This window comes from Mus musculus, chromosome 19 (genome assembly GCF_000001635.26).
Source record: "Mus musculus strain C57BL/6J chromosome 19, GRCm38.p6 C57BL/6J".
Classification (NCBI taxonomy): Eukaryota; Metazoa; Chordata; class Mammalia; order Rodentia; family Muridae; genus Mus; species Mus musculus.
This window is the reverse complement of record NC_000085.6, coordinates 40726285-40743603: the sequence shown is the minus strand read 5'-3', so window position 1 is coordinate 40743603 and position 17319 is coordinate 40726285. Positions and strand designations below refer to the sequence as shown.

At 44.0% G+C, this 17319-nt stretch overlaps 1 protein-coding gene and 1 long non-coding RNA gene across 7 annotated transcripts in view; one reads left to right on the top strand and one right to left on the bottom strand.

Moving 5' to 3' along the window:
* Positions 1-2001: 2001 nt before the first annotated feature.
* Entpd1 (ectonucleoside triphosphate diphosphohydrolase 1) overlaps positions 2002-17319 on the bottom strand; it is a 129237-nt gene continuing 113919 nt past the window's right edge. For 4 of the 6 annotated variants that reach the window (XM_006526619.4, XM_006526620.4, XM_006526618.4 and 1 more), the window contains 4 exons: positions 16056-16316; positions 9818-9937; positions 6720-6854; positions 2003-4781 (listed from right to left, as the gene is read on the bottom strand). In XM_006526619.4, the coding sequence (XP_006526682.1) occupies positions 4575-4781; positions 6720-6854; positions 9818-9937; positions 16056-16316 (723 nt within the window). In that variant the 3' untranslated portion in view covers positions 2003-4574. Of the gene's footprint in view, positions 4782-6719; positions 6855-9817; positions 9938-16055; positions 16317-17319 lie in introns of all 6 variants that reach the window. The other 2 variants (NM_001304721.1, NM_009848.4) reach the window with 1 other exon arrangement.
* Positions 11953-14167, top strand: Gm41846. Its single transcript, XR_877854.2, has 2 exons — positions 11953-13716; positions 13980-14167. It is a non-coding gene; the product is annotated as a predicted gene, 41846 (long non-coding RNA).

Genomic DNA, 17319 nt, shown 5'->3' with positions numbered 1-17319 from the left:
TGCAGAAACTTGGGGTCTCACTCTAGATATACCGAATTTTCATTTTTTAATTTTTACTTTGAGACAGGGTCTTACTACGTAGGCCCTGTTCACCCTGGGACTCACTATGTAGACCAAGCTGCCCTCATATTCACAGAGCATGACCTGCCTCTGCCTGGTGGTTGCTGGGATCAAAGGGGTGCACCACCATGTCTGGCCTTATAATTAAGAGATTTTTATTTCAATGTGTCCCCAGGTGGTTTACATGTACATTAAATGTTGGTAAGAGTGGCCTTTTCAGGCTCATTCAAAGCTTTGCAATTCCATTTTAACATCCACAGTCAAGTGCTGAATGGTGAACTATGCAGGTATTAAATGCATATTCCAATTAGGAAACTTTCCATGTGTCTAGAATAATCAAAGAAGGTTTCACTGCTCAGTCAGCTGAGCAGTGGAGAAACGCAATCATACCAAAAGAAAACTCCAGGAACGAACATTTATAGCTGGCCTGGCAAGGCAGTTGGCTTGAATTACTTCTTTGGGCTCCACTAAAATATCCCTGAGCCTGCTTTTCAAAAAACAAAAACAAAAACAAAACAGGTCACATATTTTGTCTCAGGCAGCATACTCTGGACAGAATGGCTTGATTTTTCTAATGAAACTTCAGAGAGCTGTGATAGCCCCAGAAGTGGGCTTGAAGGTTAGAAGACAAGTTTTGTAATAGGAAGGACATACTGCTGAGCCTTGAATGTAAGGTGGGACGAAGGTAGCAGAATCAGAACCAGTCTCCCTTGACAGGACACAAGGAACACAAGACGTGAAACAGGGTGTGAGCCTGGAGAGAGCCAAGGGCTAGGGACTATCTGAGCCTCCGAGGTTGCTGGGGATTCCTGACATCATTGTAGGCACCAGGAAGCCATCTGTGATGTCAATCAGGGAAAATGTGATTAAGCCTGTGTTTTTTATTTTTAAACTTAAACTTTTTATTTTTATTTTTTGAGATTTTCATACATATATATACATACTGTATATAATTTCTATTTTTTTAAGGTCTCTCTACATAGCTCTGGCTGTCCTAGAACTCACTATGTAGACCAGACTGGCCTCAAACTCAGAGATCCACCTGCTTCCGTTTCCCCAGTGCTGGGATCAAAGGCGTGCACCACCAGGCACAGCCATTTCTACTTAGAAAGAAGATCTGTGGCTGGAGGGGTGGCTCGGTGGTTATTAGCACTGGCTGTTCTTCTAGAGGACCCTGATTAGACTTGTGGCACCCACATAGTGGCCAAAACCCACCTCCAACGCCACATCAGCTTCAGAGGATCTGATCTCCTTTTCTGACCTTGGGCATTGCATGCATGTGCTACACAGATACAATCTGCAGACAAAATACTGACACACATAAAACTTTTTTTGTAAAGTTTTAAAGAGGATCTTTGATTGACACTCGAATTTACATTTTGGAAAATGCAAACATGAAGAATTATCTTTGAACCCAGGTGGAATCTTATGAAACTCACATCACATGGCCCAGTTGTCACTTTTGGCAAAGCCATAGGGTCCTAGTAAAATGCCCAGCTGGGACTTAACAGCTTTTCTAGGGACAACATTCATGTCTGTGTGTAATGAGAGAACAGCAGGGGTGTGGCAGTGCACCTGGCCTACTTGTGCAATGCTCCCCAAGGAAAAGGCAGCAAGGGCTTACCTCTTACCTGCCTTGTGAACTTCTCAACACACCAGCTTCCCAAACCTGCCGAAACACCAGCAGCAGCATGCCAACAGGCAGCCAGTGTTGGGTGCCAAAAATGTGGCTAGTCCCACACAACAGATTTTGGAAGCTTACGATTTTGAAAACACATATGAACAATTTTTACATTGATCTGCTATTGAAATGAGAGTATTGATTTTAGTCCCTTTTTAAGCTCAGGTTGTTTTCCACTATGGAATATACCACCTGTTTCCCATAGGGATCTTGGCTAACAAAACACTAACATGAAATGTCCTTTTGAGACTTCCGTTTATATCACGTTACATTTCTTACTCGTTTATTTAGATGAATTGAAACTTTTCTCTCTCATACACATCCATGTGCATACACAAAGCCTAGTTCTATAGTTTCATTTTTATATGCAAATGAAACCATTTATGCTGATTAAGGTTGCCCTTGTAGTAGGTTCGTAGAAAAAAAAAATCACCGACTTTTGAAGGAACAAGGTTAGCAGAACCAGCCTCTGAGTCCTGAATGAAAGTCTACAGATGAATAATAATTAACTATAACCAATGGGCAACCCAACATTGAAAGTAGTGGCTCATTTTATTTGACATGTTCCACCCAGAAGACCCAAAGATGACCCCTGGATTAATCTTCTGTCCAATAGAATTGAGATTAGGTGGTGCCTAATTGTCTCCATTGAGATGTTGGACGTTTTGTTTGGTTGGTCAAAAACTTGGGCAACAAGATAAAAATGTAATTAAAAATATTTTTGTTCTCCAAAGGAAACTTATAATTTTGATTTCCAACATATTGGCAGCAGTGGTGGTGGAAGGGTGTTTAAGAAAATAAAATAAAATGACCAGATGGGGTGGTACATGCTTATAATCCTAGCACAGGTGGATCTCTGAGTTTGAGGCCAGCCTGGTATTTATTTATAGTGAGTTTCAGGACAGCCAGAACTTCACAGTGAAGTCCTATCTTGAAAAGAACTATAACAAAAACAAAAATAAAAAAACAAAGGAAAAAAAAGACTCGAGACAGATGTGAGTTTGAGTGGAGACTGCTATGAGAACAGAAGATACAGTGTGCCTAAGCATAGCACATGACCACAGACGCTCAGCCAGCAGCAGCTACCACAACTTAGCCAGCATGTCCAACTGTGAATAGCAGAAGAGACACATCAGAAGGAAAAATGACTTGACTACTCAAGAGATTCAGGACACTTGGCTTCTAGCTTGCAGGAGATTTTCCTAAGTAGTCAGTCCCCAGATCAGAGAAGGATAGACAGCTTGAGTTAGGGCGAGAATACAATAGTGCTCAATTCTCCCGACAGTTACTTCTTTCGGCAATACTGGTAGGAAAGATACAAAATCTCTTTACATTTCCATAATAAAAGTCCATAGCCACTTATTCATTATCCACAAAACACTTCATGAAACAAGGAAATAAGGCTTGTGTTTGCATAACACATGAGGAGGAGCAGCAACACCTGATGTATAAATACCATGGCAGAGCAAAAGCCTGCCTCCCCTCACTAAACAAAGTCTTGGGACAATAAGATGTGGTGTGGCTTTCAAACCCAGTGAGCTATCTCTGTGTTGTAGAGTCTGTTTGACCATCAGTGGAAAGATTTGTGGTTTGAGAAAACAAATGTATGGTCTTGTCCCCTGCCAAGTTCTTGGTAATAGAATGTTATATAATAGTGGTATAGAGGCTGGAGAGGTTAACTCAACCTCCTAACTCAGAGGTTAAGAGCAGAGGGCCCAAGTTGATTCCCAGCACCCACACTGGACACCTCATACCTGGTTGCTTAAAACTCCAGCTTGGAAAGACTGACGCCCTCTTCTGGCCACCATGTTCCCTGTACTCATGTGCACAGACCCACACATACACACATAACTGAAAGCCAAATCGTCAATATAGTGATTGTTGTATAACTTTGTCCAAATCGTCAATATAGTGATTGTTGTATAACTTTGTCCAAATCGTCAATATAGTGATTGTTGTATAACTTTGTAAATGTACTAAGATTCCATACTGAGCTGCATGTAAATGTGGTGAAATTTATGTTTATGTGTGTTTTAACATATAAAACCACACAAAACGCTAAAAGATGCATTAGATGATATATTTTTTTCCAATTCTGGGTGGTATCTGTAGCTTTCTTCCTAGTTGTGTATACTACTGTCACATGCTATGCCCTGAATGCCTACATGTGCATCCACTCTGCAGAAATCTCTGGCCTTTGTGTTGCACTTGGTAGCATTTTGGCATCACGCGGGAACATACAATGTGTTTGTCTCCACTCTTATTCTCAGCAGATGCTGAGTCACATTAGCTGCACGAGCACATAAGCTCCTTGGCAAGGACTCTTTGGCTTTAGCACATATTTATCTACTTTAGAAAACTCTCCTATCCAAAGGGCAGGCTTGGACTGGGTTTGTGTCTCTTCTCTCCAAAGGCACTGCATGGCTTTATTAGGAGACATGGGGAAGGGGGGAGCGTCCCAAAGCCATGGCTGAGATAGTTTCCAAGTTTCCTCTTCCAGCCAGCTCAGCTTGGGCAGGGTGGCACTCAGGACAAAGTTGACATTGTTCTTTTATGAAGTACAGGCCATGAGAGTTGTGAGCCCAAGCACAGAGGACAAAGGAGGAAGAGGGTAACTGGAAAAGACAAGAGAGTATCACCAAGAAGTCCTTGAGGAAGAGGGTGTTGAGTGACCCCAAGGAAAGGCTCCAGGCAGCCTCAGAAGCTTCGTGCTGGTCTAGACTGTCCCGGGTAAGCAGGAAAGGGTGACTCCGGCCTCCCTTCCTGCAGGGCGGAGCCCGCCTCCTGGGCAGGTTGTTTTCTCTCTCCAGCCAGCACATTTCAGCCGCTCCTGCTATACTGCCTCTTTCCAGAAATATGAAGGCTTGCTATAGATGAACAGGCCTGTGATGGCCACAGCAACCAAGAGCAGGGAGAAGAGAACCATGAGGCCGATGTAGGTGGAGTGAGGGAGAGGCGGGGACAACGGCTGTTCAGCTGGGATCATGTTGGTCAAGTTCAGCATGTAGCCCAAAGTCCACCCCGCGTTGCTGTCTTTGATCTGTTAACAGAAGGGAAAAATCTTGTTGTTCGTGGTCCAAAATGATAGTTTGCAGTCTTCATGTATCCCCACCCACATAACACTGAGTAGCCGATAAGAAGATAACATCTTGTATAGTTCAAACTATAGATTAATTTTATATGCTACAATTGGAAGTGATGGGGGAGGGGAGAACAAAGCAAATGATTAAAAGAGAGGTTGGAGCCTCACCATTAGAGTCTAGAGTGTCAGAGAGTTTGGTGACTGGCTGTCCAGTTCACCCGCTGGGAGCACTTAATTCAAACAGACCAGAGAAGGTCAGGTTTCTTTCTATTTCATGAGTTGAGGTGCTAAGTGAGAGGTGACAGGAAGTAGGTAAAAAGATGAAGGAATAATGGCTGGCTCTAGTCTTTTACATCCATCTCAGGCCAGAGAAGCCACATGGAACCAGGGCTTCATGAGGGAAAATGTGGGGAAATAATTCCAGCAAGTCACCTTTATAAAGTTAGAAGGTTATGTGCTTCTCCAAGAAAGGATTCTTATTAAATTATAAAGCAGCCTCTGACCCTCTCACCTTTAGAAAAATAATGTCCAGTCACTTAGAACTTACAGGAATAGGGATGATATTTGCATAACAATTTTGGAAAGATTTTATTACAAAAGCTGTTCGGGATGACATAGAGAAGTTAGCATACACAGACAAGCCTAAAGAAACTCCGCACATGGTGCCACTCAGGACTTCTGATGTCCTTTCTTTGTGACACGTCCTTCCAGTCCTCTGTGAACATGTCGCTGTTCTTTTTACAAAACAAATAAGTTAAGTATTACATCGTATCTGGATAATCCACTTAGGAATACTTGGTGACCATGACTCCCTTAATATATTTCTGGATCATCACTAAAATATGTTTACCATCTTTTAAAACACACTCCAGTGAAGACTGCCTTTTAGCCATTTTAACCAAATACTTGGTATCTAAGGAGCGGGGTGATGCGTCAAAATGATGTGTGTGCTTTACGGCCTTCAGCACATATTGCGCCAACTTACAATACTCCTTTCTTCCGAACTCTGACACATACTGATGATAATATGAAAAGGGACTGTTTTTTCCTTTCAGTGTGAGATAGGGGAGTCATTACCTTGACTTAGAGACATCAGACCACTTCAGTAGCATTTATTCCAACAAGAATGTAAATCAAGACTACCCTGCATCTCAGTCAAATCTGAAACAGATCCTTCTAACAAAAGAATAGACTGACAGAGAGGAAGAGGTGTAGGATGTTAAAATAAGGAAAAGGTTCCTTTAAGTGAGCAAGATCTGCAGGGAAGTCAGTAGTGCCGCGAGTGTGCGCGCTGGGCTGCTACCGTCCTGCTTTGGTTTGTCTGAGATCTCTGTGGGTTAAAAGCTGGTAAACCTATTTTAGGCAGTAGCAGGCTCCGGGCTAGCGACACAAAGAACACCATGCTGTTTCCCAGCAAGCTGGAGTCATACGGCTGCTTGTTTCTTTACTCCTGGATGCCTGCAGGTGGCACTGTGGCAGAGCACAGCAGGGAGGTTATTTCCTAGGTCTCGCGCTAGGCCAGGTTGCCAAGCAACAGCCCCAGCAGCAAGGATGATAGGAGACCAAGTTCTTCATTTCCTGGATCACAAAAGAGGCCTTTGGGGGGGAATCTGTAGCCAGGACAGGGGCCAATGAAGTACCATTAAATGAATGAACTGACTCATTGAGAGCCAGTTACAGTTCTGTGGGCAGAACGGTGAACCGGTGAATCCCAATCATTAAAGACAGTCTACCGCTGCCTGCTGCTCCCAGAAGGGCTTGTCATGAATGCCAGCCGGTGGAATGGTGGAACTGGCACCAATCCAAATCAAAACTAATTGGGTGGACACCCACCTCTTCTAAGTTCAAGACTGCTTTGTTACCAACTCCCACACCCCCAATAGATCCCCAAGTTACCTTGCCCATAAAATGAATCTGTTCCCAGGAGCTGTCTGTGAAGTTATAGCCTTGCAGGAGAGAGAGGATGTAGGCGCCCGAGAAGCAGTACTCACTCAGGTACTTCTCCTTTACTGAAGGATAAGATGTCTTTGTCTAAAAGAAAAAAAAATGAAGGAAATATCAGACCTCTACAGCGAGCCACTTTCTCTGGCTCCTTCTCACTACTAGACCCAGTGAAGAGACAAGAAAGTCCCCAGCTCACAGAGGTCTGAGGCTCAGGCTCTACCACAGGCTGTGGGGATGGTGCATCACTCCTTCAGAGGCCACAGGGTTTTAAGTTCAAGTCTCCCCTCCCGAGGAAGCTTTTCTTCCTAGGGGCTCTCTGTGAGAACAATGAGTGTGCTAGGGGAAAGGAGGTTCCTTCGATCTAGGAGTTTCAGAAACAGTCACCTTCAGCATTTCAGCCCATCCCTTACTCAACAATCACGTTAGGGGATTAAAAGCTTCGAGAGCATCATCCGAGGGGCTCTGCTCAAGCAGCCTCTGACGCGCCATTCACAGAGCCGTTAGAGTTTCTATAGGCATCTTACGGAGATCATGTCCAACGAAGTCTTGTCACTAAGGTTAGCGCGGAGGACAGTATCAGCATCCCTTGGGACGGCTCCAATCTTCTCCCCAGGGTTACCAACCCAGAATCTGCATTCTCACTTGATGATTCTGTCTGTGTCTGTTTCTTCCCCCTGCCACCCCCCCCACACACACACACACCATCGATGTTCATCAAGAAAGGTGGCACCTCCCTTTCCTTCCCTCCTGTCTTCTCTGCCTGGTTTTGGTATTAGTGTAACGCTTAACCTGCAGGATCTGTTTGGAGGGATCATTTCCTGCTTGTTGTATGGAACACCTGCTGCTGGTTCTCCCTTAAAGTTTAGTAGAAATTCATAACCCTTTCCTTGAAAATCAAATCAGTAATATATTACAAAAAAAACCCCATGTACCATGATCACGTTTGGTTTCATGCTAAAGATGTGAGAATGGTTCACCATATGGAAATCAATAAATGTGACATAGCATATAAATACAAGAAAACACCATATAGTCATCTCAGCAGATACATAAAAACTCTTTGATAAAATCCAGCAGTCCTTCCCTTCTGATCAGAGCCCCGAAGGACTAGAAAGAACACATGAAGGCTGCCCACCACAAAGCAATAGCCAACATGGTACTACACAGGGAAACCTGACAGCACTTCCTCTGTCCTCTCTCTCCACTGGTCATCAGCACAGTGCGTAGGTTCTGAGTAAAGTGACAACCAGAGAAAGAAATGGAGGGGAAGAAATCAAACTGTTCCTAGCGCAGACACGTCCATCGTGCCTTATTCTTTTGATCTAATACTCACTAGAGCAACACTACCAGAAAACACTTCCAGGTTGCAATTTAGTCAAAGTAGTAGAATACAAAAACAAACACTCAAAAAAGTTGGTAGCTTTGCTGTACACTAAAAATGGTCTTACAGGGGCTTGAGAGATGCCTCGGCAGTTAAGAGCACTGACGGCTCTTCCAGAGGTCCTGAGTTCAATTCCCAGTAACCCTGTGGTGGATCTGATGCCTTCTTCTGGTGTGTCTGAAGACAGCGACAGTGTGCTCATATACATAAAATAAATAATTCTTTCAAAAAAATAACCTTACAGACAAAAGAAATCAAGAAAACAATCCCCACTCCCCGTGGCCTCAAACAAACAAAAAACCAGCCTGGGAATAAACCTGATCAGAAAGCTGAGCAAAACTGCAATAAAAATGTTCACCCTGAAGAAGACACTGGATAGGAAGCCTCCGACCACATGGACCAGCATGCTTCATGCTGTCACAGGTCCCTGGCATTGATGTTGGTGGAGCAGAAATCAGTGCTCTCATGATGAGAAAACAGCACAAAGGCTCCCCAGAATGCATCAAGTAGCTGTGCATGACCCAGAAGTTTACTAGCATGGGCATAACCGAAGGAAATAAAATTAATTTCAGAGAGAGACCTGTACTCTCACTTATTGCAGCATCATCCAGAACAAAACAGATAGGGAATAACCTATGTTCAGAGAAAATGAGGCCGTATATAAAATAAAATTCTAGTTAGCCCTACGCACACGTGTGGGTACACACACACACACACACACACACACACACACACACACACACACACAAAGAATGACATCTTCCCCTTCGTACAATACAGGTGAACCTGGAGATTATTTTGTTAAGTCAAAGAAACCAAAAACAAGAAGGCGAATACTGAATGATCTTTCTCATATGGAATACTAAAAGGTTAGCCATTCATAAAGAAACTCATCATTATATAGTTAATAGAGACTCAAAAAGATTTCATAGCATTGAGGCAAGGAGCAGTGGTTATTGGAGAAGGGGGAAAGCAACTGTACGAGGAACAGTAGGAGGTCGGTTAGGAGGTGAAAGGTCATTGCCAGGCAGGGGTAAGCTCTGATGTTCTCTTGCAAGGCAGGTTTGCTATAACTAGCAATAACAAAATACCTATTTAAGAAGGTTGTTGAATGCTTGCTCCACAAATAAATGATACATGATTAGAGTAAAAAATTATGACCATTACTCTGATAAATGTGCATGGTGCAAATATAACATTGAACGTACCATACCATTAAAAAAATATAGCCATCAAAAATAAAATAAAACAAGAGAAAAACCACCGTTTAAAAATAAAGGAAGACTGATGGGGGGCTTTTGGGATGATCTTTTTTTAAATCCTGCATAAAGGATAGATGTGCCTGCTTCTTCTTTCTTTCTTTTAACTGTAAAGGCCGTGGGAGCCACCCTGTATCCATGACAACAGAGCAGAAGAAGCAATAGCTGAGTTAGAAAGAAGAGAGTAACCCCATGTGAGCAACTGCTTGTGGCAAAACTGTGTTAAGTGAGAAATGTAGGATGTTGTTTAAGCCATCATTACACCGTCAAGGAATGGCCCGCTCTCTGGCCTCCTCTAACACACTGGCTGGACCCTTGTCAGACCAGCATAAGGTTGTGTGCCAATTCACATCTTCCATGACACCGAGGATATGGAACCAATTTCACAATTGTGGTTTCTGGTCACTTACCTCTTCCCAAGATTTTGAGCAAAAATTTTTTGTTATCTCGGTCATTTTCTCCTGAGAGATGACACTGTTTTTCGCTACCTTCTTAAAAAAATCCATCACAAAGTAGAAAGCAGAAAACGCCTGTGGAACAGAGAACAGAGAATTTCAGGCTGCGTCCCACACACAGGGACACGGACTCAAAGCCTCCCAGAGCCCAGCTCCGGCTCTACGGGCAATCCCTTGCTGCAAAGAATCGGTTTGCTCCAATTTCAGCTAAAAATAAACCCGGGGGAAGTTCCTTTAAAGATACACAGTTTAAATTTTCTTATATAGAACTCATATCGAACTTAGCAAAAATAAGTAACTGTGTGCATTAGTCCATTTGTATGACACTCAAGTTTTGTTTTGTTTTGGGTCTTTTTGTTTTGTTTTGTTTCGAATCTTCCAGCTCACCCAGTCTAAACTAGTTGTCTGGTAATATAGCAGACATTCTGTTTTTATCAGCTTTCTAAGAAAACAACGAAGAAAGTAAACTCAGCACCAAATTTATCTATAAACCAATAAAAAGGTGGAACCTAATATTTTTGACATTGTTTAAATGAAGCCCTGGTAAGCACATTTGTTGAAACAGAAACAGGCTCCACATTTGGGATCAGGAACCTCTCCCCCAAACTGGCCACTTGACTGATCCCTTCTCCCGATTCTGTATTGTTCTGTCTTGTTCATCTCTTCCAACTTGCTTGTCTGCTTACCAAGCTCTAGGTTTAGTCTGACTCTGCCCTGGCAAGAAGCTTTGTAGAGATGGGGTGGTGTCAGGACCTGGGTCACTTTCCTCAACATTTGTGTCTGAATCTACCTTCCAACCTTTTTCTTTTCATGTTTCACTATGATTGTAAGTAATTTGTTTTTATGTTTGTTTGTTTGTTTTCAGTTTGGAATACATCTTAGGTATAATAAAGGTAACAATATTCAATATTGCAAAATTTCTACTAAAGTAGAACTTACATTCTCACAGGCAATAGTGTAGACACTCTTGATCTGATGGCCCTGTAGTAAATACTCTATATATCTTAACCCTAGAATTGCTGTGAAATTTAAGTGACCGAGCAAGGCACTTCTGTACTGGAAGTCATAGAGTAAATATTTTGATAATATTAGAGCTGAGGACCCGCAGTCAGTAAGTACTTATTTGCATGAATCACTAGGTTTGTTTCCCAGTACTACAAAAAAAAAATATCTTTTACCTTTACATTTTTTTATTTATTTTTATTTTTCCCTTTTCTTAGATATTTTCTTTATTTACATTTCAAATTTTATCCCCTTTCCTCATTTCCACTCCCAAAACCCCCCTATCCCCTCCCCACTCTCCATGCTCATCAACCCAGCCACTCCCACTTTCTGGTCCTGGCTTTCCCCTACACTGGGGGCATTGAGCCTTCACAGGACCAAGAGCCTCTCCTCTCATTGATGTCCCACAGGCCATCAATGTGGCTGGAGTCATGGGTCCCTCCCTGTGTACTCTTTGGTTGGTGGTTTAGTTCCTGGGAGCTCTGGGAGTACTGGTTGGTTCATGTTGTTGTTCCTCCTATGGGGCTGCGAACCCTTTCAGCTCCTTGGGTCCTTTCTCTAGCTCCTCCATTGGGGACCCTGTGCTCAGTCCAATGGATGGCTGTGAGCCTCCACTTCTGTATTTGTCAGGCACTGTCAGACCTTCCAAACTTTTATGTGGACTCAGCCCCTGGTTCGTGTGGGAGTGTTCACTCCTACACACTGTCCTGCTTAGTCAGCCTCCTATTTGGATTTTAGTCTCTATTTTCCATGTACATTTTGCTGTGGGAAAAATGTTTATAAACAGGATCAATCACAGATCCACCAGAAGGGATTGTCGAATAAATTATTTTGGGGATCTTTCAGTTTACTTCTTGATGTCCAGTTTTCTGATTGGAAGATCCTTAGCTTTTCTCAAATTCTCCAGAATTTTGTGGTCTCCTGAGGGGTTAAACAAGACTGGACTGTTGAAGATGCTATGTTAATGAAAGAAGCCAATCACAAAGTACAAATAGCATTTGATTCTGCTGGGATGCTGGCTCCTGTGATAGCCTGGGTGGGGATGGAGTGGAGGTGGGGGTGGGGGTGGGGGTGGAGGTGGGGGTGGGGGTATGACCATAGGAATAAAGAAAGGGAAAGGGAACAGGGTCTTAGAACCCCTTCCAAGGACTTCCACCCTATGACTTTCGGAGACTGTTCAACATGACAGTGCTCCGAAATCGAACCTCAGATCTCAGAGAGTTTTAGACTGTGGGACATTTTGGATTTTGGAGACATTTCATCATTTGCTATCACAAGAACAGATGTAAACCTAAGAGAAAAGATCAAAATTTATGCACACCCACACTGATGTGTAATAGTGTATAATTAACACTATCACACAATTAACACCATATAACCAACACTGCTGTCTGATCGTGTACGATTAACACCATGATACGTTTACCACCATGCAACTAACATGGATGTGCTAATAGTGCACCACTAACAGTCCAGGGAAACTGAAATGGTGCAGTATCAAGGCCGGGTAAATGGATCACCATGGTCCACACTGTACAACGGTAACACCTGTATGACCCCTTTGTGTCACTTTAGGGCGAGGCTTGGGTGTGGCAAACCTCTGGCTGACACGCCACCTTACACCTCTGTTCTTCCTATGAAGAATTCGTGTCTCTAGTGCAGTTTGTTCTACAGTAAAAAAAAAAAAAAAAAGCTATCCCGTACGGTTTCTGCATACTTCCACTGCATGCAATATGCTCAACATATAAAATACGTTCTATTTAACTGTCGAGGTCATTGACAAGGCTTCTAGTCAACAGCAATAGATTACTAGCAGCTAAGATTTTGAGGGGACTCGAAGTCTAGGCAGTAGCAAGAGCAGAGAATAGACTTTAGAGACACCTGACTGTCTGTCATTCCTGCCACCATTAGCTATGAGGCAAAGACCCAACAGCACCATTGGTTGCCCTCCGAACCAGCATGCAGGGTGTTCTGGTCCACATTTCTTCACATCTGAGATGGTGGCAGCTGGTGGGCAGAAATGGTCATTATGGAAGACTTGGTGACAGTGAATGGTGCCAAGTAAGAAATGGATGTGACTTCATAAGCAGAGATGAGTGACACCAAGGAGGATGAGTTTGTACACTGGATGCCACCAAAGATAACAATCCCACTGAGCAACTTGTCAGTGTTCAGACAGACATACAGACAGACAGATAGACAGACAGTGGAGCTCTATGTTTCCAGAGAAGAAGAGGGCACACAGGCAGCAGCTGCGACAGGCTCTGCTGCACAGAGTGAACATGCAGCCATTAGCAACCACATAACAGGGCTCCTCCACACTGATCCCAGAACTGAAGAAACGAGCAAGGGAGACATCCAACAGGAAGTGCTCCCGGAGGACAGGCCCCACAGTGACAGCTAGCCCTGCAGAAACACATGCACGTTTCTGCTTTACCGAAAGAGTCCAACCCTCCTGTGCAGAATGAGTGTGCGTGTTGACAGTCTGTCTGGGTGTAGGGCAGCAGAGACGCCCAGTTCATCAGATCCTGTATGGCGGTAGGTGGTAACAGATCAGGACTCTGCAGGAGCCTTCCTGCCAGAAGCAGGCAGAATGGGCAGCCATAAAAATGAGAAGAAAAATCCAAATGAGTCCTGAAGCCAGCAAGCTCCCTCCCGGTTAGTGTCCAGGTTAGTGTCACCTCACTTCAACCACTAACACAGGTGCCCTGAAAACTCAGACCCACATGGTGACAAAGAGACAAGAGGAGCTGCTCCAACAGCTGAGCATCGGAGAATCCTGCAGCTGCGCACGGGTGACAGCCGAGAAACTGTCAGCCACTCTATACCAGTCAGTAGTCCAACCACAGAAGGTGAGCATGGAGCCTCAGCAGGGGAAAAAAAAAGCAAAAGGAGATCAATAATGAGACAGGCACTAGCTGGGCAGCTCAGGGCTTTGGGCACTTTTCCTAAGGATGCTTCTGTTTGCTAATAACAAATGTGGTTTTGTAAGCCTAGATTTTCTCACTGTGCCTTTAAAGATTTTAGGTTGTTTCACGTTCGGTCATGTTGAGATTCTTTGAGAACTTCATGTTTACTTTGTAATAAATATTTCCAAACCTGATTTCTTTCAAAGGAGAAGGAAAAAAGAAGACAACATGAAGAGGAAGAGGAGGAGGAAGAAAGGGACATCTATCATCCCAACTAACTACGTGGGAGTTTGGAGGCAGGAGGCTGCAAGTTCAAGGCCAGCCTGGACAACTTAACAAATTCCTGGTTCAACATTAAGAAACACCTATTAATAAAGTTCAAGTAAATTTAAAATAGTTGCATGTGAGTTTTTAATCATGTTTTTTGTTGGCCAGCAGGGCACACACTTAAGTAAAGCACGAGCTTTAATTATACTTCTCCATCTCTGCTCTTTCTTGTTTATGTAAGTTGTACAATGTGTTCTTCAGAAATGATTTCTAAATTACCTCATAAATAATTCTCAACAGATGTTCTCTCCTTCCTGTTGGTGTTTCTAGTTTGCTTTGACACTGGATTCAATCTAGATGCCAAGGCCACAACGGAGCCAGACTGGAGGACACGGGCTGATTTTTACTACTGCATTTACAAAGTGACTGTAGAGCATCGGGGCTGACTGCAGTCATAGCAAGGCTTCCCTCTGCGCAAGCTCTGTGCCTCACAGCTCCGGGTTAGCCGGCTCTGGGAATGATAGGTTTGCTTAGGTTTATCCTTCCTGGCTCACGAGAGAAAAAGCCCTTAGCTGTCTGCAGCAGCCTTATTCACACGCCTCCCTCTGTGCCCCACTTCCTTCCTCTTCAAAAAGTTGCACTCAAATCAGGGAAGGACCCTGGTCCCTGAAAGCCCCGTAGCAGGAACCAGTTCAGTCACACGGCATTGAAGCCAGGTTCTGGCTAGGGATTGATGCCAACAGCTGGCCAACTACCCTGAAGTCACTGATGCTGCCACAGTCCTCTCAGGAACCTCCAAAGAAGGATGGAAAGCTATCTCTCGCCACAAGGCATACCTGGGTCCATGGCTCTCCCCACTGTTCTTAGAGAGTACTGAGAACACCTACAGCTCACAGCACAGGTCGGATTACAACACACCCAATGCTCCCTCTCCCTGGGGCTTTTTATGTGACATTAGGTTGGGCATACAGACCATGCAAACAAACAAACAAACAAACAAACAAACACCTCTCATTCTGGGCTTCTGGGGTGGAACTAAATCTCCTTTCATCTGTTCTTTTTCCTGAAGAGGGAGAAAGGTAGACGCAGGCCCCGATTCTTTGATCAGCATTGTGGACATCCAATGAATGTGTCTGTAACCAGGGCCTTGTAGTCTGCACTTGCCCGGATAGTAGGAAACTCTTGCAACACACTTCTTAACTGTGATTACGATAGTGTTTGGTCTCAGCAAACAAACAGGCAGTTTGAATAATTAACAGATCAAGGGGTGTCTTTCCTCTTAAGCACCAATACCTTACTTTATTCTGGACAGATTAGGAAAAGAAGGAATTAGGAGTCAGGATCCAGTGATCATGCAGCCCACAAACTGCAATGAAACGGATGCTTATTTAAGTTCTCCCTTAGTGGTTCCCAACCTTCTGCTTCCCAGATGTTTCTTAGAGAAGACATCCCTCGGTGGACTCATCCCATGCCTGCTGCTATGTCTGATATTTAGGGTATTGCTCTCAGCAGACTCTGATGGCTGCATAGCCTGCGGCTAGCCTTCTTCTTCCTTGTTTATGGAACCCTCGGCTTATCCAGGTAGACGAACCAAACTATAATGAACCTAAGGCAAACATGGTATTAATTCCTTTTATCAGACGGCTCTGGGGTGTGCATTTCACCGTGGTCTGGCTGACAGACTCTGAAAAGGTACCTGCTGGCTCTGGTGCATGAGAGAGATGCATGAAGAGACACCTCTCACCACTATTCTCTTTCCTACCTTGCCTTGGCTGGGGATGACACAATGCTTGGAGCAGCAGCCACGCTGTTTGCACCATGCAAACGTCAAGAAGATAACGGAGAAGGCAATCTTAAACACTGACATCTAATGATGGCCAAGTAACAAACACCTCGTTGTATCCAGACACTACTGTATGTAGGCTTACATTATTTAAATACTTTATATGCATGTCTTGTGCAACTTGTAACACCAAACACTCTAACCAATGTATCTCACCATTTCACAAACTTACCCCAAAACTCCCATGGAGAGGTGGCAGGAAGACGCCATTGAAGGCACACTGGGAGTAAGGGCAGTGGCTGTTGTTGAAGAGCTCAAGGATGCTCTGGTGGCACTGTTCGTAGTCTCCAGTGCCCTGGATTCGAAACTGATCAAATGGTAGCTTCTTTTCGAATCTTTTGGTGCAGGGAGTGCCATAGAGCTCACTTACATTCACAACCTTCTCGTATCCTGGGTTAAAGCATGGGTCCTTAAGGACGCCACCACTTGAAACCTGAATGGAAGAAGCACTTGAATGCTAATTGGTCATACTCAGTGAGGTGTCACCATGTCCCTGTCCTGCCTTCACTGTCCTTGGGGATATGCTTTTAAATCCTGAACCCAGAAATGCCATGAGTTGGGAATATCTCTGGTCTCACAGTGCTAAGCACACAGTAGGTCTTACAAGCAAGAACCTCTGTAAGACTACAGCCTAGGTGTACTTGTGTCTGCAGGCTGTCCCCTTTCTTCCTCCTCAACCAGACTGGGAGCTCCAGGCGTGGGAAGACGCCTTAGGTCTTTTATTCCAGTAATGAAAAAAATAGAGAGGTCTTAAGCCCCAAGGAAAGAAAGGAGAAGCTGCTGTAGATAAGAGACGTGTGGACTTTGGAGCCCAGGGCACCTCTCAGCTACACTTGCTTCTAGATGGCAGTCTTGATGATGATGGTTTTAAGAACAAGAGAGTTCCTGGAAGAGAGAGGAGAACTGACTATCTTTCCCCAGAGATGGGACAGCTGGATGTGACAGCTTCCCTCTGTGTTCATTTGCCAGGGAGTGTCTGGTAATCTCATTACATCAAGCATGTATTCATGCATTCAAGATGCAGAAAGCATCTGGGGGCAATAAAGTATTATTGATTGACAAATTCTGTGTTTTCCCCGCAGTGGTTCTTTTTTCCTCTCTGATTACAAAAATGGTGTAGACAAACATAAATGGTCACGGCTTCCCCCCCCCTCCCCCCCGCAAACAATAATCTAGCATGTAACTTGTATTATCATCACCACTGGGTCCAGAAATTAATTCCCAAGAAAAGATCTGAGTGGTGTCCTTGGAGATAGTACAGTAAACAAACATGGGAGTGGATGTCTGGGTGGACCGACTGGCTCACAGGGCCCACCAGATGGAGCTTGGTGTCCCGCCTGAGAAGGCTTGGGGAGTGCAATGGCCAGCTTTGGAGCAGTTACTGAATTACAAGGGAAATAACAGGATGTGGGGGCTGAGGACCAGATGTGAGGAGA